Source organism: Aquila chrysaetos, chromosome 11 (genome assembly GCF_900496995.4).
Source record: "Aquila chrysaetos chrysaetos chromosome 11, bAquChr1.4, whole genome shotgun sequence".
Classification (NCBI taxonomy): domain Eukaryota; kingdom Metazoa; phylum Chordata; class Aves; order Accipitriformes; family Accipitridae; genus Aquila; species Aquila chrysaetos.
This window is the reverse complement of record NC_044014.1, coordinates 4,391,274-4,414,621: the sequence shown is the minus strand read 5'-3', so window position 1 is coordinate 4,414,621 and position 23,348 is coordinate 4,391,274. Positions and strand designations below refer to the sequence as shown.

The window sequence follows — 23,348 nt, the reverse complement described above, 5'->3', positions numbered from 1 at the left end:
GTTGGACTCGATGATCTTAAAGGTCTTTTCCAACCTGAACAATTCTGTGATTCTAATAAGGAGCTTCACGGAGGAGGAGAAGTAGTTTGCCAGCTGTCTGGGACTCCTCAGTGTTCACAGGTACAACTCTCACAGCAAAGCAGATGGATGTTACAGAAAACTCAGGAGGAGAAGACATCAGAGGTACAATATTTGTTATGCTAGATGCAGCTCTTCAAACTGCAAACGCTTTGAAGGCTCACAGAGAAGCCAAAACCTTGTGGAGCCATCAGAAATGGGGCACAGGTGCCAGCCCCAAGTCTTCATTTATTACCAGCGCACAGATGCTAGCAGGGCACTTACAACTGGCAGGAACCAGCATCTCCCATCACGTCTGACAATTATTGCCAGCGGTGCTATGGCTTACACGCCACAAAGTAGTTTGTGCCTTTCTCTGCGCGGCAAGTTGTGTTTCCAAACATTAGAAGATGATCCTCCATTTTCAGGTTGCATGCTCCAGGGAACATGGCTGGGGTTGAACAGAGATAGAGATATATATATATAAATGACTCACTTTTAAAAAAACATCTATAAAAAGGATAGCTGTGTTTGGAAATGTGTTCACACAAATTAAAATCTCTCAGTAACAACCATATCAAAATTTTACAAGGCAGGAAACAGAATGGGCAAGAGATAGCGAGGGCTCGTTTTGCCATTCCCAAGGATGATTTCAAATCCTCGTTCGGGGCGGCCGCCGTCGGTGTGACAGACACGTTATGTCTCCCTTGCAGCTCCCCAGAGCCTGTGTGAAGGAAAGCAATCTGCTCAGCCAGCACACGCACGCCAACGTCAGGGTTGGCCCATGGCTCGCCTTCCCATAGATGACTCAGACAAGCCACCGAACCCAGCGTTCGTACTGCCGTGAGGTGTTTCGGCACACAACACCCCAAATCCTGCAGGAAACGTTGACACAGAGACGTCGGAAAGCGGCGGACGCGGAGGTGGGAGGTGGCAAGTCCCCAGGTCACCACACAGCCATGTGCCCTTTGGAGAAGAATTGCACCAGACCACGGGAGAGGAAAACCAGGCAACGTCTCTCCACCACACAGCACCTCTGGCAGACTGGTTTTTTTTTTTAGAAAAATCCCTTTTTCTCACCTAAGACACCCAGCCAGCTTCTCCTAGTGCCTTGCAAAGGGTGAAACCACCCGTTCCTGCTGAAATCAGCCCAGCTGGGAGGACAGCCAGGGTCCAAGCCACCTCCCAACACCCTTGCAACATTGCTCATCTCCCATGTTTTTTAGGCGCACCCACATCAGAAAAAGAAAACCAGCTCTTTGAGAAACCTCCCAATTCATGGAAAAATCTGATCCGACCATTTCTGATCACATCCTGCTGGTATGGACACGGTCCCCGGAGCTGCGAGACCGAGAGCACTGCGCCTAGGAAGGAGACTGCATTGCCACGAGATTAATTAACACGCTGTCAGAACAACTGCTGGGATTTCGGAGGTTGGATGTTGTCCTCCTTGGGCTTGTGCTTCACGTGGAAAGGGGGAATAAAAGCTGGAGTTGGAAAGCAAGCCCAAGCCCTGCACCGAAATGAGAGGATGGTTGATGTCCTCATTTTAAGGGGCACAAGGGTGGTCAGAGATGCCAGGCTGCTCCCCCGGTACCGAAACCCTCCTTGCTTGGGGCAAAGAATAGAAGCCGGCCTCTTCGCATCTCACCTGCCTCCGGACACTGGGGATAATTAAATACCACATCATCGTCACCCGCTGCTTTGAGTACGACCCGCCAGGTTAGAAGGCGAAGAGGCACAAAGCGGAGCGTTGGCGTGCATTTAAAAAGAGCAGAAGGATTTTCGTGGTGTGCTGTGGCTTTTAAAAATTGCTGCTATTTCAACGACAACCGTGTTCATGGTTTGGTTTCTGCCCGAAGTTGAAGCCTCTCTGGTTTGGTGCCGTGTGAGTAAATAAGAAGGGGAGCGATACGGGCTCACCTCCCCTCTCTGAGCTATGGGAATTGCAGAGAGAAGAGACAAACCCAGCATTTTGAGGAATTAAAGGCAATGTTTTCCCAAGTATTTTCCCTCCCAGCAGAACTTTAACATTTAGGTCTCTTTCTTAATTAGCCCAGTTATGTGGCCATGTAATTGCTTCCAGGAGCGGCTCCCTCCCCTCCTGCCTGGCCTAAATATCCCTCCTGGTATGAAGAAAACATTTCTTTCAGGTCAAATTATTTTTATTTTGATTATGGTACTGGGTTTCAGGCCTATAAACGCATGTGGCTACCAGCACAAGCAAAAAATTAACCGATCCACTGCCAGAACCAGATGCTGATCCAGCACCTGGCACCGTGGGCTGGGTCCCCAGCTCTTCTGTTAGTGTCCAGGGACTCACGGCATGTCCCGTGCCTCAGTTTCCCCATCTGTAAAGTGAATGCTTTGAGGTCTACTGGAAAGCCCAGTCTCGACACTTTGGCTTCCCTTTGCTTTGAATCATGAAGACCATTGCACACAAGCCATTTCTAACCCATATAAAGCCAGACTAGAGGACACATGCGGCCACGCGGACGCCTTGCCATTATTTCAGCTCTTTGTCTGAAATCACCGAACTTTCCAGTCTCGTTCCTAGAGAGGCATTAAAAGCAGCCTGGAGGAATACCCAAACCTGCAGGGTTTTCTTGAGCATGCTTATCCCCCATCTCCTACTGCCCACAGTGAATTAGTTGGTTTTCACGGCGTTCCCATCCCGGGGAGGGCTCTGACCGTGCCCCACGCCCCGAAAACCCGCCCCACCAAAGGCAAGAATGCTCACCGTAACGTGCCTAATCCTGCTCGTCCTTCTGTGCCAGTCCTCCCACGCAGAGAGCAGCCTGCCAGCGCTGCTTTTCATAACTGAATAGCTACGAAATCCCTGGCCTTTGCACGGTTCCCGGCTCTGCTTTCTTCCCGCTCTGCTACAGCCCTGCTGCCCCAAACCCAGCGGCGTACCCCTGCCTCGGGGATGCCGTGGGTACCCGATCCTGGCTGGGTTTTCTCCCTGGAACCTGGGGATGCTCCACGGGACGTGCCTTGGGCTGGATCCCAGTGGCAGAGTTCCTTGGGGATGGTGGCGTTGGTCGTGCTGGCAACCGCCGGGCGTTGGGCAGCGGCCCCAGCCACCCAGTCTGGACCAGTGGGCGAGGAGGGGATGGATGGGAGAGAGGGTGCTCGTCGGCACTAGGGGGGACGCTGCACCCGGGCAACCCCTTCCCCGTTCCTCCAGTGCCCGTGCCTCGCAGCACGGGGCTTCGGGACCCTTTCTGTACGGTATCGGTTCTTGCAGAGGATGAACCACCCCGACAACTATTTTTTTTTCTCTAAATTCACGCTCGAGGGTAGCTGAGTAACGCAGGGTGCTCAGGCGTTGCTTTCTCGCTTTGGAGGATTTTTTGATGTGGAGGACGGTAGCCAGAGAAAACACAACTATTCCTCAAGCTGAAGGTTTTCCAGGAACATGGAGTGAGCTGCTTTCGGACGTACAAGTGATTAGATTTTTGTCATCCTTGGGTCACCTGCCCTTGCCAAAGCCATGGCTACCCAAATTATAAATGTATGCCTGGGCTCAGCATCCACCAGAGGGAAAGGGAAGCTCCCGCTGACCCCCTGGGATCCCCCCGACCCAGCCCTTTGCTTCCCAGCCGACAAACCTTCCCCCTTGGGCTGACGCGATGGAGAAGCTGGCTTTGCCCCACAGCATCTTCAGAGGGCGAGGAAGGTGCGGGCAGAGCCAGCAGCTCGCAGCTGCCCCAAAAATCCCACCTGGCGAAATATTTTGGTCAGATTTGCCATCTGATACGGTTGAGTTTTGCAAAGCTTGTTGAATAGGTTTAGCCTGACTGCTGAAGCGCTCAGTTGGGCCCGCTGGGATAATTAACTTAGTTAACTCTGTAGCTGTAAGCCAGCAATTTCAGGCACATCTACTGCAAGGGAAACGCATGTGTGTGTCTCACGTCTCGGGGTGAAGGTGTCCATCCATGCCCTCCGAGAGCCTCACCGCAGTCTCAAGGGAGCAGCTGAAGGACAGAGCTGCTGGAAAACACGGATCCAGCCCAGCTGTGAGCTCTGCTTCAAGCCTCAAGGTCCTTCTGCCTCCTCGTCGTGTCTCCTGTCCCGCACGGGGCCGGGATGCACGGCTGGGGAAGGACCGAGGACGGAGTCGAGGACCGCACCGCGTGCGGCTCCTCACCCATCGCCGCCGCTCTGTGCCACCCATCAGACCTTTTCCTCCCAAAAGATGGAAACCAGAGCCCGGACACTCTCCTCCTTCCCCATCCACCGCGTGAGCCTTCTACATCAGCACAAAAAGTACCTGCAGGCACCTTCCCGGAGGCGGTGCACGGACAGGAGGGTTGCACCTCTCTCCTGACGAACAGCTCCTGCCGCGCAGCCCTTCTCCCAAAAATCCGATTACCAAACGCATCTGCTCCGGTGACACGCTGCTGCTTGTAGCATCCTGGCTAGTTTGTGACTGCAAGCATTTGTTCGTGCTGTCCTCGCTTCTCCGCCCGTTTCCATTTACTGCTTCTCTTCCGCGTTTCCACTGACAGCTGAAAATTTGGAAGCTCACTTCGGATTAAGCAAGCAGGATTTAAGAATGGCTTGCAAATGGTTAGGGATTTGGGGGGGAAGAGATGACACCCCGAGGGTGCTGAGGGCAGGGTCTAGCCCTCGCAGGGACAGAAAGCCAGATTCCCTTCTGAGTACACAGTCTGTGGGAGCCGGTAGCCCAGCTCCCGGTGGTCCGGAGCAGTTTCCAGGCAGGATCCAAGGCTTTTGGGCTCCCCAAGGATGCTCGAGGAGGGAAACCTGCCAAGTCTCGCTGCGCCTTCATCCTCCTGAAGCTGGGTCTTAGGTGGGTTTCTGTCGGTCCTTCTTTACCCATGTATTAGCCCCTAATACACGAGTCCAACACAGAAGTCCAACAGCCAGATGCTGAGATTTGTTAGATTGTTTAGCCGCATCCTCCACCTGTGCTTGGGGACACCCCCATCCCCCTGCCATGAGGACATGGGATGGAGAGCCGTCCAACGCAGGAACCAGTGTGGGAACTTGGCTTACAGGGTTGCTTTTGTTTAGACTCTGTTTCTCCGGGGCCAAGGCCAGCCCCAAGAGGTGGGTTAAGAGGCGCGGGATGCGATCCCAGCCTGCAGTTCAGCTCCTCGGAGAAGGGACCGAGCCACGCGCGCAGCCATGCCGTGCCTGTGAAGCCTCACGCAAACCTCGGCAGAGACCTGGAAGGGCTTGAGATGAGCTACAGCCGGTGCTAAACCCCCGATGGGCACCAAGGGAGCCAGGAAGGACCATCCATGGGCTCACAAGGCTGGACGAAGAGCTACAGAAAGAGGCTTTCCAGGTCCCGGTGCAAGCCTTTTATTCCCCAAAGTCTGCAGAGCGGAGCACCAGCAGCAAAATCAGCTGGACGCGATGCCCCATCCGCTCGGTGCCATGCTGGGGCGGCATCCCTGCCAGCGGGATCCATTTGGGGGTCTGCCCTACCAGCCACACCACCTCCGTGCCCTTCGTTTGCAAAGGCTGGCCATTAAAGAGCAGAAAACCGCAAGGAGCCTTTGGAAAAAAAACGGAAAAAAAAGGCTTCACTGGCATTTGCAAAGATAAACTCATTAATTCTTTTAATGAGGGTTCAAAGCCTCAGAGCCTGCCACGGCTGTTACCTTGGGAAGATCGCTCCCCGCTCCTCCGTGCTCTCCTTTGGTGCCCCTGCGAGCTGGCCCAGCACGAAGCGACGAGCAAAGAAGAGCAGATGACTTCTGCTCTGCCCTCCCAGAGCTTCCAAAATGCTCCTCTTACCACGGTGCAAGCACCGCTTGGAGATGGTAACCATCGTGCAGGCTCTCAGAATAGCCAGGCGAATAAAAATAGTCCCGTCCCTTTGATCTCTTCCCTTTGTTCAGCCGTGAGCACTCCAGCAGATGCAGCTGGAGCACACGTGCATCATACCGAGGCTTTGCAACTCATTCAACATTTTGGTCTCATCCCGAAAGGTCTTGACGATCACCTCCGCCTCCTCTGGAGGTGCTGAGCAGCTTGTCCGGATACGATGGGCACGTTCAGCCTTTCAAGACCAAACCACTGGTCGTGGCAAGCAGACACCCCAGTGGGCAACCGAACCAAGGTGCTCGCTGGCACGGGTACAAGCAGCTCTGCGTGAGCGGATATCGCATGGGATTTTGTTACCTGTGCACCCACGCGGCCACGTGTGCTCCTATCATGTTTCCACGCCAGATTGCCCAGATGCAACAAAACCCCGTGATATGCCAACATCACCCTTCGCACGGCTCCTCGTCAACATTTGCACACATCCCCGCGTGTGTATGCAAACCCTCCCGCAAAGCGTAAGTGCAGGTTACGCTCTGCGTTTTCAAATACAGCCCCAGAAAGCGCCATCGGAGGAGGGAATGTGGATGAGAAAGGATTTCTTTCTGCTGGGCACGCAGAAAGAGGAGCAGCCCATTTCCCAGCCCCGGCGCTTGCGCTCGGGGCCGCATCCTTCTCCCTCTTTCCCCAGCCGCTCTGCACCGTGGGCTTTCAGCCTGGTCCACAGCCCGTCCGTGACCTCCTCCCACACCGGTGGGTTATTAATGGAACCTCGAGAAAAGCTGCGGTCGTCAGCACGCGGTGGCAAAGGCAGTTTTAACGTGCTGGTTTTAAAGCGAGGAGATGCCTGGGAACAAGCGGTGAAGCCGCTTTCTGAGCGAGCTGGGGGGACGCGGCCATCGATTTGGGGACAGCGATTTGGGGACAGTCGGCTTCATCCCCTCCCCGCGGCGGCAGCTCGTGCCTGCGGGCTCCAGGCAGGGGTGGAAGGCGGTGAAGGGGAAGCCTGGCCCTCCCCGCCACTGGTTTTGAGGCGATTTGGGTCTTTTGCAGGCTTTGGTTTGCTGGGAAACTCCCGCACGGGCTTGCGGGACATCCTGCGCCGTACGTCGAGGTGAAGCAACCAGCGGCTCTTGTACAGAGAGAATTAGGAGGGGGCAATCGTGCTATTCCAACTTGCGGCTAGTAAAATATAATAACACACGTAAGTTGTTTTTACTGCCTGTCCAGTTTATTAGCTAATAAAATAAGCTTAGCATATTAAACGTTGCTCGTGTGGTTTATCAAAAGACGAGAGCAATGCCTCGCGTTTTTCCCCTGCAATCACCCAAATATGCGATTCCCTCACTCTTTTTATCCTCAAAGCTCCTCCTCCGGAGGAAAAGCCAATCTCTTCCTCCAACACCACCGCACTCCTTCAAACACCCTCTGCACTGCCAAGCATGAAACGCCATAAAATCTTGCGTTCCTGTAACAAGGAGATGCCTCGCACCGGGCGGGCTTTGCCGGCCGCGGCTGTACAAAAAAAACCCGGGCGGATGCTCCCGACACGGTTGCCTCTGGGATGAAGCACGGCAGACGGCTGCATCGAACCGAAAGCCCGGGGGAAGTTTTGTGGCCGGCAGAAGGTGACAGCCCACCCTGGGAGGTGGCCAGGGCAAAGCCCCTGATCCCACGGCAGGAGCCCTGGGGTCTTCACAGACCCACCACCACCTCCACCCCACGCAGGGCTGGCGGTGGCATTGACTTTACAACTGTAAGTGGGAAACGTCAAATCACAAAACGGCAGAAAAAGGAATTTTACGAGCGCGAAACGGAAACGCTGCTCGCGCTGTCCTTCGCTGCAGCCTCTCGCTTCGGTTCTCGCTAAAATCCAGTCACTTGGTCTTGCAGGGAGAGGACCCGGGAGCAAAATCCTCCCCGATTCGCACTTCAGATCTGTTATCTGGCTTTGCGCGGCAGATTGAAGAGGGAGGTTGTGCTCTGTGTTTGCAACTGAAAATGAAACACGATAACATCTCCAGAGTGGAAAATTACAGAGGCTAAGAGCAAGTAAAGCCCGTAGCGGTACGAATTCGGCTCCTGACGGAGCCAGGGCTAGGTGCCTCGGGGTGCTGCCTTCACCTCGCCACGGCAGGCCCGGGGCTCCTCTCTCCTGAACTCAAAAACGCGGGGTTTAACATATTCCTGCTTGAAACGCGTGCCAGGAGGAAACAACGACACGGTGGACTCGGCGTGCAAAAATCAGCGCAGAACAGAAATGCGGGAGTTTATTAAAGAAATCCATTTGGAGGGGAAGGGGTTTTCCGCTCGGACAGAAGGATGCTGTAACACCTGCGTCGCTCTGCGTGCCGCAGACCCGCCTCGGGAGGATGCTAAAGGGTTTTTAGCAAAGCAGAGAACGGCATCGCCTCGCTGCTGAGCCCCTCGCAGGGACGGCACCGCCGCCTCTTACCTGGGTCATCTTGGCGAGATCCAGCGAGGGCCGTTGCTCCTGAACCTCCTCCGGTCTCCGTCGCTTGACCCCGACTTTTTTGTCATTCAGGACGCAGGGTTGCGAGCGGCTTCGGGAGAGCCCGCCGGCCCGTCGCCCCAGCTCTGGCGTGGAGGCTGGCGTGCTGCTTGCCGAGGGCGGGCAGTACTCCGAGGAGGAGAAGCGGTCGTGGGAGCAGGAGAGGGACCTCTGCATGTCTACCCGGTCTCCTCCGTGCCCGCCGGTGGCCGATTTCCTCGGCTGGCATCCCAGCCGGCCGCTGAGGACGGGATGCTCGCAGGAGAGGGGGTTGGATCGCGAGGGCAGGCTGAAGCTCGAGCTCCTCTGCATGGTGGCGAAGCCGTTGGAGTAGCGTTGCACGCTCCCGCCGCTGTAACACCGCCGTTTCTCGACCGGGGTCCAAACCTTCGAGCCCAAGGGTCTCCACGAGGTCCCGCAGCTGGACATTTCATCCGAAAACGAGAGCGAGCGGCACTGGCGCTTGCTGGGGGGGGGCTGTGGGGTTGCCATGGGGGTCGCTGAGGCTGAGGTCTTTGATCAGGTTGGTGACGGAGCAGGTGCTGGCCGTCTCCCTCGGCCAGCGCGAGCCCTCCTCGCCCTTGTCCGACAAGCAGTCCCAGATGCTGGTGCCCGGCTGCTCGAGCTGAAGTGGACATTTCCTGCTGAGATCTCTCCATCTGTCATTCTCTGGTTCAGAAAGGAGAAAAAAAAAAAAAAAAAAAACAAACAAAAAAACACACACGCACAGGCATTAGCGTTAATTAATTCTGTGATTCGCTTTCTACGTCCATAAACAAAAAGAGTAGCATATGGGACGTTTTCCAGTACAAATTAATTAACTCTTGGAATATGGCTTTCCAAACTGCCAGCAGAGCGGTTGCTGCAGTGTAGATGGAGAGAGAGACAAAGTGATAATCGCAGCAGGAGCAAAACCGCTAGAAGAAGATAAAAACACGTCTTTGAATATCCAGACTGCACTAGCTAAGGGAAATTCAGCAATATAAAATAGTATGGCCATTGCCTTATCCCTGTGCTAAATCATGTCTCAGACGTGTGCTGTTTGGCCCGGCTTCCACAATCAGTAACTGCCCGAGAGGTTCACAAAAACCGGAGGTGAAAAGCACAAAGCTGTAGCACCGCTGGGGCAAGACGGACCTCGGGGGACAAAACACCAGAAAGGAGATGGGACAGCAGCTGGGATGCTCCTCACAGAAAGGGGAGTGCCGCCCGGGCATCGAGCTGCCGGTCGCAGCACAGAAATCCCACCAGGGTCATCAGAGCCTACGGGACAGCAAAAGCCATCCCGACACCCATCAGGCTGTCCTGCTCTCAGCCGCTGCTAAAACAGCCTTGCTCCAAGAAAACCAACTTATCCCCACTGACGCTCTGCGCATCTCTCCCAAACCGACCCAAAGATACCGTGTCTAACAAAAGTCATATAATAAGCTCTAAGATGGCTGATGCTATAATAGATACACGATAAACCTCCGGCAGTTCTTTGCAAGGTCCCTCTTGTGAGGCTCATCATCCGCCTCCCCTCCATCCCCCAAATCTGGGGTCACCTGGGTGCTCTGGACCAGGTACCCCCCTGCCCGGTTACCCACACGGAGGGGGAAGGTGCTACAGAAATCAGGTACCCACACCCTCCTACTCTTCTGCAGCAACCTGGGCTTAGCATCTCTTTGGGGTTGCCTTGAAAATCCCAGTTGTACCTAGCGCAGCCAATCGTTTGCATTTCTGTAACAAACATAACGCTGAAGCATTTATTTAAAGGACAAATCGCTTAATAGCTTCACTTTTAAAAAAAAAAACCAAACACTTTTTTTTCTCCCTCTCTCTTTCATTCAGCTTGTTTACACAGGAATTTGTTCCTCCTGCAAATTTAGCTTGCATTAACAGTCTTCCAACACAGCACGGCAAAAGACAGTGGTGACCTGTTGCACGGTCTTGGGATCGGCATAAAGATAGTCCTTTTATCAGATGGGTTTTGCGGTGCCTGCGTAAAGCTCCGAGAAACCCGCACCTCCAAAGTCTGTGGGCTGAAACGTATATGGCTACGGGCAGCTCCGCGTAGGCAGACTGCAAACCCGGCTACAGCTGTGTTCAGAAATCCCACTGATGACCGTGTCGAAAGAGAGGATTAAGGGTGATGATCTCATTCCCACACACGGTCCCGCTGACAATCGAAGAAGAAAGCAAAGTATCGTCAAGGTCTGGCTCCCCGGCACGGGCTGCGCAGGGCGCTCTGCCGTTGACGCTCAACAGGAAAACCATGGTAGGACAACCCCATCGGCTGCTGCAATGGAAAAAAGTAATCACCCAACAGACCTTCTCTGGTGACTGTTTTTGTCGTCGGCTGCTGCAAACGGAGGCAAACCGTGCTAGCTAACCGTCGCTGCCAAGTTTCGTGTGATCGTATCTAAATCGTGCAATATTTTTTAGGGGGTTTGGGGTTTTTCCACTCAGGCAGCTGAAGGATGAATTAAAAGCCGTATCCAGCCCGCAGCTGCAGGTACCAGCCTGATAGGGAAGAGGGAACAGTGCAGAACGCTTGTTCCGACCAAGGCTCGGTTTCAGGTCAGATTTGGGGCCCCTGACACCACTCCTGGCCAGTTTTCCCATTTCTCCCTGCATCCAGCTGCCACCATAACATCTCCAGCCACAAAGAGCCTGGCTCTGCCCTCGATAACTGCACGGCATTTTAACTGTTGCCGTCCTCACTTTAATAAACGCAATGAAAAGTGAGAAATCTGCGCTAAACAACTACATCTATGTTTAGATCTTTATTATTTTCCCCCTGTATTATGCTGCCAGCAGAGAGATTTCTTGGGTCAGGTCAGCAGACAAAAGAAACAGAAATAGAAGCTGATTTTTCATGGCAAGCTGCCACGATCCTCTGGCCGGAGACGTCACGCTGTACAAAAGGCCTTGGTGAGGAGGATACGGGACACCTTCCTCTTTCACCCCTGCTTCGGCACAAACAGCTATAAATCTTCCAAACCTTGCAAAGAAAACGGTAATTGCACCGTTATCCCCAGCACCAGCTTGGGGTTATTTGCTCTTCCCCTTGCACCGTGAGAGCTGGTTTTTCGGCAGGGCAGGGAGGAGACCCTGGCACAGCCTGCCCTCCCCAAACCTCCAAGCACCGCCGACCGGTCCCAAACTACCGGATAACCCAGAAAATGATTTTTCAGTGCAAACAGAAAACTGTTCGCCCCAAAACAAATTGAAAATGGGGTAGTCTAAGGGCTGAGGGTGTAATTAAAGAACTCAGGAAAGCCTTATCGAGGAAAAGCGGCTGGTTTTCTGTTCAATTTTTTAAGGCTAAGATTCACATCCTGAGCACGCTGATAACGATAATTGCAGTGGAGCCATTAATACTGCTGCAGTTAAGCATGTATTAATTTTCTTAAATTACAAACCTCAGCCTGGTTTACCCGGAGGCAGTAATTTGTTCCAGGATAAAACCCACCATGAGAACCTCTCGGTTCACAAGTGAGCTGCTTCGCTGGAAAACTCTCCTTTGCCTATTGGAAAAACGATAGGAGAACGTTTACAACCAGAGCATGATGTAAGCGTGGCACGAGGGGCTCTTCCCCTGGTTAAACAGGTCCTTCTTGGCTGTTACTGTCCTTGGATGAAATAGCATCTTACTTTTGGATTTTAACTTAACACTGCAAAAATAAACACTTCAAGTCACTTAATGAGCACGTCCAGCAAAGTTCTTTCGAGACGTTTTGATTTGCAAATCTGTATTTCCAGGGTGAGGCAACACAAAGTGAATTTTCTGGCATCTCTTTGGTTGTGAAATAGCTTTCCAGCTCCGAAGACACAGAGGGTTGTCAGCGGCAGCCTGGGGAGGACTGAATTTCTCGTCCTGCCCTCTCTGGCCATGGCAGAAGAGCTTGAGCCCTCCTGCAAACCACGCACAAAGCAGCAAGAAATTCAGGTTACAGCTGCAAGCTCCCAGGCTGCCCAGCCTCGGGGGGACCCAAACCCAAACTATTTCTGCTTTCCGAAGCAAGGCTGCCATACTTAGCTCCGATCCAGCCCTGGAAAGAGCGACCTGAGCCCTGGCTCCCACGTCACCCCCCGAACCTGGACGTCTTCCCACCGCCCTGCCCGGCCTCGGGAAGAGTTTGGTGGCAGAGCCGTTGACCCCGGGATTGGGGAGAGCAGCCCTGCCAGGGATGCTCCGGGAGGGAGACGTCGGGTGTCCAACAGCCACGGCATTTGGGGTGCGGGCGAAGAGCGGCCGTCACTGCAAGCCGCAGCGTCTGCTTTCCGCGCAAGGCGAGCGCCTCGCCACCGCGCGCCGGCAGGACTCGTCGGGCTGGGCAAGCGGCAACAAGCCCCAGCAAGCCCTGGCACATCCCGGGCTCTGGCTGCCGGGCCGTCCTCACCTGGTTTATATTCCTCCCTCTCCTATTTTCAGAGACAAGCCAGAAGCCACCCGCACGCAAGCATGGCCCAACCTGCCCCCGGGATGGTCGATAGCACGCGCAAACACTATCGGCACCGCTACCTATTCCTAGATTTCCTTCTGGGCAAAACCAAGACATTCACTTTTAAGAGCGACCACGAACCCTTAACAACATCCGTCTGTTCTCCTGTGCGACCTTCACTGCGTCAAACCAGCCCCGTGGTCCAGGGCACGAAGCACTCGTGGGCTGAAGTCACGTCCCAAAATCGAGGAGATGGGTGTTGTCCTCCGAACATCCCCGAGAGCTTTGCACAGCCCCATGGAGAATGGGATCCATCCTCAGAGCATCACAGCCGGGTTTCCAATTGCTGAGCTCCAGGTTTTGCAGGAGCAGCGCACGGACAAGCCAGGCACCTGGCAGCTTCGGGATGGCCACGGGCTTTTTAAACGACTGCCGTGCTCCTCTGGTGACACCGAGTAAATTTTAATGACCACATTCATAACCATAGAGAAGGGTGTAAAACCAAAACGCTGACACAACTTTAACTACAGCAGCACAAATGTGCTGCTATAATATTTTTACAGTTCTTTTTTATACATAATGCATGATCCTTCTGCTCAAGTTTCCTCTACGTTCTTTTCCCATGAAATAATTTACATTAATACATAATTTATTACGGCAACTTGTAAAGCAATTACGGGTTTCAATCAATTTTTCTTCTCCTTTTTGGCAGATAAATTCTGTTTGGATCGTAACCCAAACATTTCTCTTCACACAGGTGCACATCCAATTCCCTTTTTTCACATGTTGTTCAAGTCGAATTTCGGTCCCCTGGTCCCCGTGCACAGGGGAAAAGGCAGCCTGCATTTTCCACTGTCCCCTGTTTATGTTCGAGAGATGATTTCTAAATGTGGAACAAATTTAATGCTTGTAATTAGTTGATGGCAGTACCGCAGAGCCTTCCTGTTGCAGAAATAAGATTAAAATACGATGCGCGGAGCTGTGCTTCAATGGGAAATGAAAACAACGGCCCCCAAACCTATCGCTGGAGAATAAACACACCAGTGGGCTGCGGGCTCCTCGTGCCAACAGCCTGCACAGGGCAGGGAAATTCCCCACCTCGACGGCAAAACGTGCCCTGCTCTTCAACGCGATCCTCTGGCGAGGTCTCCCCGCTCCAGCTACGCCTCGCCGGCTTTCCCTGCGTGGCTTTTTTCTCTTTGCGGGTTGACCGTCCTTGAACACGCACCAAGGTGCTGCTCTACGCTGACAGCCTTTCCAAAAAAAAAAAACCCCGAAATCCCAGGAAATCCCGGTTCAGAAAGAGGAGGCGTGCGAGCCCTACGGGTGCTCTCGGGATGCGATCGAGGGGCATCACCCCCCACGGGCCGGCCTTTCTTCTGGCTTCTTGGCTTTCCCCCGTCGCCCACGCCGGGTGAAAAGCCGCTTCATGTGCAACGACGAGACCCAAGGCTGCAACCCCCCCGGCACGCTCGCCTCTCGGACCGGTGGCGTTGCCACACCGCGCCGGCGGAGGAGCGTGCCGAAGGACAGATGAGCTGACCGCGCGCTTCGTCCATCACCCCGCTCTGCCGCAGCCCTCTACGGGGACAAATTCTGGGGGTGCTTTCCAAGGGGAAAAGCAAACGACGGTTACTTTTAAAAGAGCGTTTCACAGAGGATGCATGCAGGATCCGTCCCTGATGGGCTCAAACCCATCCTCCTCCTCCCTTTTTACGAGCAGGGCTGTGCATGCAACACCCACCGCGCCAGAACTCTGATCCTGCAGCCGGGGCGACTGCACTCACAAGCGCCGTGTCACAGCCTCAATAAAACCCTGCCTGCGGCTTGCCTCAAAGATAAGTTCTTGCTTACACGGAAAACACGAGGCCATGGCTGTTGGCATGCGCCCGCTGAGTTTCTCTTAGAAAGCTGGACCAGGGCAGCCTCCGGCGCTACCGATTTAGACGTTGAGTGCTGCTTATACACCTGCTAGGGAAAGGTTCGGCGATGCTGCCAACGCCTTGTTAAAATATTGGAAATTTTCCTCTGCCATCCACCCAAAGTCAGAAAGATTTCAGTATAGGAAGTCAAAAGTAATGCCCCAACTTTCTATTATGCCACCTTCTTTCTCTAGCACAGTCACTGGTATTTTCACTGGGGACGTGTGATGGACACTCCACAGGAAGGAAAGGGAAAAAAGGAGAAAAAACACCTATCCAACAACAGGACAATTCTTATACTCCCAGGTCTTTCAAGGACCCGTCAAGGAGAAGGGAAAAAAGCAATTGTTGAATTTATAGTTCTAGGCATTTCACCTTTAATCTTCCTCCCAGCAAAGGGCTATATAAAGATAAAACCCAATCTTTTTAGTAATATTATCATCACACTGGCAGGAGTACTTTTTATAAATCTAAAAATCAAAAGATTATTTAGATCACCTTGAGAAGCGGATCTAACATTGCATCATCCAACATAGCAAGTCTTTAATGTTTACTCACATATTGAGTTATATTACAATCCATAATCCATTTTCGGATTCTTCTGGTGTTTAGTACCTTACGAGGTATCTACATCTAAGGTGTGTGGGCTTCAGTTTACTCTTTTTTCCCCACGTTATGCCACGGGTAAGCAGGAACACAGCCTTGCCATCTTGGGCCGGCTGCGTTTCTTGGTCATGGTGCATTACGCACCCCTTGGAGCTTTGACCCAACTTCTTCAATCTCCTTCCTGGAGATAAACGCTCCTGAGCCGATGCTTGTGGGAAACTCCAGGGTTTGGATGATGCTCTCCCTGGCAGCCTGACTGAGGCTGGGCTTCCCTCTGCCCCGCTGGCCCACGGCCACTGGGACCAGCCACGAGCTGCCTTCCTGCCCAAAGCTGCCCTTGCCCCCAAAGGCAACCGGGAAGACCCTGTGCTAAGACCCTCAGCCTCTTCTGGCTGAAACTCCAGAAAATTCAGCCAACTTCCCTCCATCCCCCCAGCATCCTACATGGGACTATGAGTCTTTGCCTCCCGTTGGCTGCGCTGCCAGTCCAAACTTCACTGTGTTTATTTATCTCAGCGCTTTCCACTGATAGGGACTTGGCCCTTTGACCTGAAATATTCCCCCAGTTTCACATTTGGTGCCATTATAACCATGGGACTTATTCAAAACATCAAGCCAATTTTAACACTGGATTGGTCTGTGACGGTGGCCCACATTTGGAGACATCAAGAAGAACATTTGGGAAAGATGGCTAAAATTAAACCCAAGCCAACTGATGCCCTTGCGTGCTGGAAAGACTGGCTCCTCTCGACTGGGCGTGCCGAAGACCATTACATGGCAAGCTGTGGTCAAGGAGGTAATATTTGGTTCCCTTGGAAACAGGATAATTTGGCAGCCAAGTAAGACCAGCGCAGTGCTACAAAGATGCAGAAGGCTTTGTAAAAGCTCTTAAAGATAAGCTGCTTTTCAATTAGGCGTAGACTCTTCATATCTGTTGAAGAGCCTGCCAGTGCCACAGCGCAAGACAAAACCATCTGATTGGGTTTCTTTGTTCCTCACTCATGTTTGACAGGCAGGAGAAAGGGAACGGGCTGTCTCTACCCCTTCTTGACTTTGAAGCTTGTGACTTTCATCTGAAAAAATTCAAATGCTTTCCATCTTCCCTCGCCCTCCCCAATGACTGGAGTTATCAGAGAGCTTGGGAAATATCTCCTGTCAATGCATGTGCTCGGCTCCCATTAACGCTAATGAGAGTTGTGTCCATGAAGAAAAGGGGCAGCCTCTTTGTCTGTAAAGTATTGGCTTTCATAGCAAGTAGCTTGGCTCAAACTTGACCTACAATTTTAATTGGGTTTTGAGACTTCGCCTAGTGACTGGCTCCCCCCTACAAAACCCAAAGAGCACAATATAACAGCACATCTTCCAGCACTATCAATTTTTCAGGATCATTGGCCAAGGCACCAATCCCCTATCAATTTTGGTGGCTGTTCAGCATAAAAATTGATAGCAATCTCTGACATAAAAGGTATTAAATATCCTGTACCGTGGCTATTGTCAAAGGCAAAAATAAGACATTTTCCTTATTGTCTGAGGCCTGTCCAAACACTTTGTGCCCAGCGGTAGAACATTTTAATGATAACACTGATATTTATTACTTGCATCGTGCAAACCAGTCAAGAGCCACGGTCATGGGCTGGATACGCAAACACAATCTCAGACCCAAAATGCTTATAATCTCAACTGTACGAGTTACTCTAAAAATAAGCAGATATATCAAAGCTGGGGGGGAAAGGAGATGAGCAATTCACCCAGCAATGGCAACAGGGCAGGACAAACGCCTCTAGGACGGAGGGTGGCGTGGGCGTGATGGCCATCACTAGTGGGTGGTGGGGAGGGTGACCCTCCATCCCCGCTGTGTGGGGCAGATGGGTGGATGCCCACCCTGGGGTCTGCAGGGGAGCATTTTTTGGAGAGATCCAGCTAGCCAGGACGTCTTCCCACCCATCACTATAAGGAAGCGGGAGTAAATACGGACAGAAGTTTCTGTTACTTACCCATCACGCCACAAGAGAAGAGGGTAGGTCCTTGACTCATCTTTGGAGTGTGCTGCAAACAACCAGAAAAACTATTCACTTCTCGCAGACTTGAACGGGGCACCAGAAACCACCCTGCCTCCAGCCTCGGCAAAGCCACGCGGCACCCAGCGGGGAGGAGAGCCTCGGATGCCCGTGATGGTCCCGTTTTGGCAGGGACTGGGGGACAGACCCAGCCACCTTCCCTCAACGGAATCAAACTTAATTAAACGCTGTGGAGAGTTGGGGTCGAGGCTCGAGCTTGCAGATCATGGGACCTGCAGCTAGTCCTTACCCACGGGAATAGCTGCAGCGAGGTCCCCAGCCCCCGGACCCAAACCACCGGAGAAACTAAACCGGGAGCAGCAATTCAACAGGAATTCTGGACTGGGCAAGAAACAGCAGCAGTGGTATCTGAACCCCATCCAAGCCCGCTACGGCCTCCCGTCTAGGTACAAAGTGACTATCTGTTGGGGTATTTTTAAACACACAGTGTGTTACTAAGGCAAGGCACCCTCACCCCAGCACTTCTGGGGAGACTGCGTTCGGATTGTGCTGATTTGCACTAAAAGTAGGGAAAAACACCACTATATGGGTACAAAATAATCCCCGTTGCTTTTTACACTCTTTTTTTCCAAGAATTTTCCTCTTGACAGTGTAAGAGACATCATCAGACTTCTAAAAATGGGCATGGACAGTTTTATATACAATAAATCAATATGTCATCTGCAGCTACATGCCATTTCAGCTATGTCTGAAAAAACACACTTTCATACTAATTGTTCTTTTATTATCCCCCAAAATATCCATATTCTGCTTCTGAAGTGTCTTTCCTGGCAACACCATCCCATCTGACCGAGGCTTTATGTCATCTGAGGAAGCACCAGCATGACCTCCCCATTCATCTCTGCTGTCATAGCTGCGTTTCATCTGGCGTTAGGCCACCACATTCACATCTTCTCTCCTGATCCATCTTTTACACATTGCCTGCTCACATAACAATAATAATAATGTAGCAAATGCTGGCACCTGCCTGTACAGAGCAACCCAACAAAAGGATCCCACCTCATACACAGAATATCGTCAATATTGAACACAGAGGGGTGTGGAGGCAGAAAACAACGATGGGATGCAGATGTGGAAAAGGTAAATAAGGGTCGGTCACCTTCTTTGGAGCATGTGTCACTTCTCCAGGTGAAGTCAGGCTATTTCTATCTGTCAAGCCCCACCTTATGAAGTGGCAGGTAGAATTAATCAGGAGACAGCGAGGACAGGCAGCTGTCTCCAAAGAGTGGCCAAAGTGGAGCAGGGCTGGAAGTGGGACAAGCCCCAGAGAAGGCAGCGGTCGTGCCAGCACCCATCTGTGTGCCAGCCCCAGAGCCCAGCTACTGCCCGCAAGCACGGGAGGGGAGGAACACCTTTAGGTGACATACGTCCCATACTGAGTATAATTACCATTTTGTAAGAGTTTTGCCTTAACACCAAATTGGGAACTGAACCGAACGAGCCCGCGGGGTGTTGGTAGGTGATGCTGTCCCGCTGCTCAGACACTTATTTCCTTTAGGTTTTTCTTTCTGGCCTTTCCCATGAAGTCAACAAAAAACCTCTTGCTTCCTTTGATGGATCAGTCTTCTTGTGAATATCTGCCCCAATTTAACAGCCGGGACAACCCGGCAATTCAACTTGTGTAACCAGAACTCTCAGTGCACTATCTGACCCAGCCCCAGAGCTGCGGGAGGCACTCGGCAAACACACGAGGGCAAAGTTTCGCGTTACAGCTCTGCACCTCCGCTGCCTGCCATCGGACAGCCCAAGTGCCCGTCCCTTCCCGTAGTAGGAGAAGAAGAAACTACTTCTCATCTGCTCCTCTGCGGCAAGTTCCCCTCCACCTGCCCCGCACACCTCCTGGGGCACAGCCGGCGTCGGATGCTCAGGCTCCCCCCTTGCCGTCCCCAGCAGCAGCCGCAGGAGATGCTGCCTTCCCGGCAGGAGCCAACACTAAAGCAAGGATATTCTTCTAATATATCAATATCCTTCCTTCCCAAATTTCAGCCTTTTAAGGCAGGATTTAATGCTGCCTCTGGCTTGCTTGCCTTCTCCTCCACCGTGCACTGCCAGGGCAGCCTGCCTTCGCCCCGGCATGCTGCACTATCTGCCCGGGAAGCCCGGCCGGACGGTTCATCATCCTCAACAAACTTAGGCATTTATATTTCTTTTATGCTCAAAAAGCCCATTTATGGTTAATCCTGCCAGATGCTTCCTGCTGTGTTCCTGCACGCCCTTATCTGAGGCTCTCAGCGCACCCTGCGAGGAATAGCCTTTCGGTCTAATTTCTTCTCGGACTACGACCATCTCTCCTGGAGGACAGGGGAGCAAACGTCCACGACCAGCTTTGCTCTGGGCTTTCTCAGGCGGCTCTCCATCATCCCCCACCTCCTCCTCCTGCCCCTGCTCCCCACCCTCGCTTGCTCCGACACTGCGCCCAGACAACCCGTTGCCCCTCATTTGCCTTTACCATAGGTACGCTCAGCCCCACAGCCTCGCTCAGCCCTTGCAGCATCATTTAATCTGTTTGCTGCCCCTGATTTGGGTTTTGGGTTTTTTTTTTGTTCCCTGCTTATTCGGCGTGGTTGGATTTGCAGCTCTCCAGGCTGTCAGCGAGACTGTTAAGTATCACAGCACTGCCCTTTGCCATCTCCCACTTAATCCTGCTCCCCACTTGCTCATCCTCCTATTAATGATGAGCATCTGTTCGCTGTTGGTGAAGCAACTTCTCACCCGTGTTATTCACGGCATTGATTTTATTTTTTTCTACTGTTTATTCCATTGCACGCTTACTGAAATTCACATATGCAAAAGCCACAGCACTCCAATCATTTACTGATCACCTGTTCCTTGGATATTAATGCAGCTCAGTAGAAATCGGTGCTATAAACCATCTAAAGATCCGGCCCTGCAGCGCAAAACCCCCTTATTATAAAGCTATGGCAAAGCTCTTGGCAGCAAAAGAGTCTTGAACAAAGATTTCACAAAGCTTACCAGCTCAGTCCTGCATGTTACGGAGTCAGCACCTTTGTTTTCCCGAGTTTTGGTTAAGATCATCACCATGGTAATGCAGTCCTGCCTCGGAGTCCATCAGGGTCCAGGCGAAGGGTGCCGGCAGCCGTGGTCTGGTGAAGCTCTTTTTTCAGTCCATGTTCCCCTGGGAAATGTTCGGCCCCGCGGGAAAACTCCCTGTGCGCACAGAGAGAGAGGAACAGCTTTAAGGGACTTGCCTGGTGGGACGGTGGGATGGAGGGTGGGTGTGCTGGGCAAGGGGAGAGCGCTGCCCGAAAAACACCCCAACAGCGGTTATTCCAGGGGAGTATTTATTTTAGACTCTTAAATATTGTTGGTGTTCCTCTGTACCCCATCAGCGCAGAGGTGTTTCAAGGGACAGGCGCTGTTGGAAGCACGTAAGGTACACAAGGCGATACAGAGGGACAGAAGTATTTCAGGCAAATAAAAAACCAAACAAACAAAGTTTCCTCTGAATTGTCCCTTTGAAAAAGGGAACTCACATCCCCTATATCAAAGATACCGAGGCTTTGAAAGGAGGGCTTGTTAAAGCCCCAGGGTTGATCTCGCAGAAGCCCTTGCCCCCAGACCAACTGGGAGCAGATGTCCAGCAGAAAAAGCCGCTCCAGCATCATTAAGGCTGTGAAATCCCCTGGATGCCCCTATCCCACCCCAGTTACTCCCCGATTCCCAACCCACGAAGAGCCCTTTGGGGAAAAAAACAAGGCAAAGAGTTGCCTGCAAGGAAGGAGAGAGCTCCCTGCCGTGAAATCCTAAGGGCCACACCATGCCTCTGGATCCTTACCTATTTCTTAGGTAGTTTTAGGTAGCAAAAGCTAAAGGCTGAACAATGAGGACCGTATATTAAAAAATGAACTGCAAGCCAGGCTCACACAGCACTGCGCAGACCTGACCATGAGCTCTGCCTCACCTCCTGGCATCGTCTCCGATAAACTTACTCCCGTGTAAAAGCAGACAGATTGCAATTCAAATCTGGTCATAGAAATCAGTGTTTTCCCCAAATGACTCCTCTAATCCTGTTTTGCTATTTTGTTGCCTTGCAGTTAACGCAAACAACGAAAACCACCATTTGCATGATCCAAAGAGCATAAAACACTGATCTTTTAACATGCAGTCAAAACTCAATTGCGATATTTAAGGACAATGTTTGAGAATATGCCGCTAAGTATTAAACCTCATTATGAGCTGATACGGCTTCTCTTCCCAACTCGTAAATCATCTTTTCCGTGTTTACTTGGATTAGAGTTTGCGATAGTGTTATGAGTAGCTCATTTGAATGCCAGCTGGCTGGTAAAGAAAAATCACCTTCTATTCTTTTCTGAGGACAAAGTTCATCCAGAGTGCAAAGCCAGGATTGGTAATCAATACCTTTTCCAAAGATTTATTGTTCCCAAGGGCACCTGGTACAGTCTGCAGCTTCTTATGGGACGTCAGTGGGCTTATAATATACAATTTACTGGTAGCTTCATCATAAACCTCTGGGCAACCCCATAACCAAATGAAACCAGCCAAACAGAAAAGCAAAACATTTCAAACCGTCAAAACGACACATAATTGGCGAGCCCAGATAGCGTATTTATACTACGGATAGCCCGGGTTCGTGCGAGGAGAGCACGACGTACGGGAGGATGGGGTGGCTGGAGGACCAGTTGACTAACACAGCAACGTGCCCCCATCGCCGCGGGGCGGCAATTCCCCGGCGATGCTGGAGGCAGCTCAGAGACCTCTGTTACAGCACACGGACCCCCAAGGTTATGCTCAGGAGCCTCCCCCAGCCCCGTGCTGGGGCCAGCTTGGGGACATCAAGCTGTTTTCCAGGAGCAAGCAGAAAGAGTCGCTGTACGGTCTTTAATAAGCTCCACGGGAGTTTTGTATTTCTGCCTTTTGATAGTCCTTGCATCAAATATATTGGTATGCAGTAAAAAGCTAGCGGTCCCGTTCAGGAGGGATGGCTGCTTACACCAGGCTCTGAGCAAACACGAGGCGAGGGGATGCTCCCCGAAAAGGGCTGCACGTAACAGGGAACAGATGGGGACAGAGATGCATGGAAGTGAGGACCAAATCACATGGAAACAGCAATACAGGGGGAAAATGAGCAACACTGGTGGTTGCTCGCTGCTGAAGCCTCCAGGGTTTTACAGCAAGATCCCCAACGCCGGTACTGGCCCCCAGCAGCACAACGTGGCACCCCATCCGTGCCGGCTCATCTCCTTTTCCTTCTCGTGAGTGCTCCCCATTGCAATTTTAGCTCCACCAGCTACCCACGGTTGAGCCGCAGACCGAGGACAGGGAGCAGGGTAGCGGCTGCCCTCGCCGATATCTGAGCTGGCTGCCAGAACACAGCTCCCATTCCCCAAGGAAAAAATCCCCTCCTGCCAAACTTGCGGGGCCAGCAGCCTCCCAGAGACCAGCATGCCCACAGCAGCCCAGTAGACGAGAAGCCCTTAGACCCCAGTGCGTGCCTCCGAGCCGGGGGAGCTGAGCCAGGTTTAAAACCCACCCAAGGATGAGGAGCAGGAGGCTTTTTGGGAGGCTCCAGCCTTCTTCCAGCATTGGGGAAACCCCCGGAGCAAAGCTGCTGGTGCCCTCCTGCTCCCCTGCGCCATACCATAGATGGTTAAAGCACAGGACGGGGACTAAAAACACTCGAGGTTTTTATTATTATCTGCCACAATCTGGGTTGTCCCTGATCCCGACACAGAGATAGGGATGCTTGCCGCGGAGCCGGACTCGCTGTGTTTGGGAGCATGGGAAGCAAAGATCAAACAAGCATTCAGAACAGCATGAAAGCAGTTAAGCAGGGTTCCTTATTAACAGGGTATGATTTCTTCACAAATAATTATCTTTCCCTAAGGTAATGGTTAATGTTGCTGCAGCAGACTCCTATACACACCCAAGCGTGCGGCAGCCAGCAGGCAGGAACAGCGGCAAG

At 52.3% G+C, this 23,348-nt stretch overlaps 1 protein-coding gene across 1 annotated transcript in view; it reads right to left on the bottom strand.

Moving 5' to 3' along the window:
* FAM53B (family with sequence similarity 53 member B) overlaps nucleotides 1-21,142 on the bottom strand; it is a 34,652-nt gene extending 13,510 nt beyond the window's left edge. Inside the window, 4 exon segments of the mRNA XM_030031315.2 lie at nucleotides 8,315-8,845; nucleotides 8,847-9,040; nucleotides 17,321-17,372; nucleotides 20,378-21,142. Of these exon segments, the coding sequence (XP_029887175.1) occupies nucleotides 8,315-8,845; nucleotides 8,847-9,040; nucleotides 17,321-17,372; nucleotides 20,378-20,446 (846 nt within the window). The 5' untranslated portion in view covers nucleotides 20,447-21,142.
* Nucleotides 21,143-23,348: the final 2,206 nt, after the last annotated feature.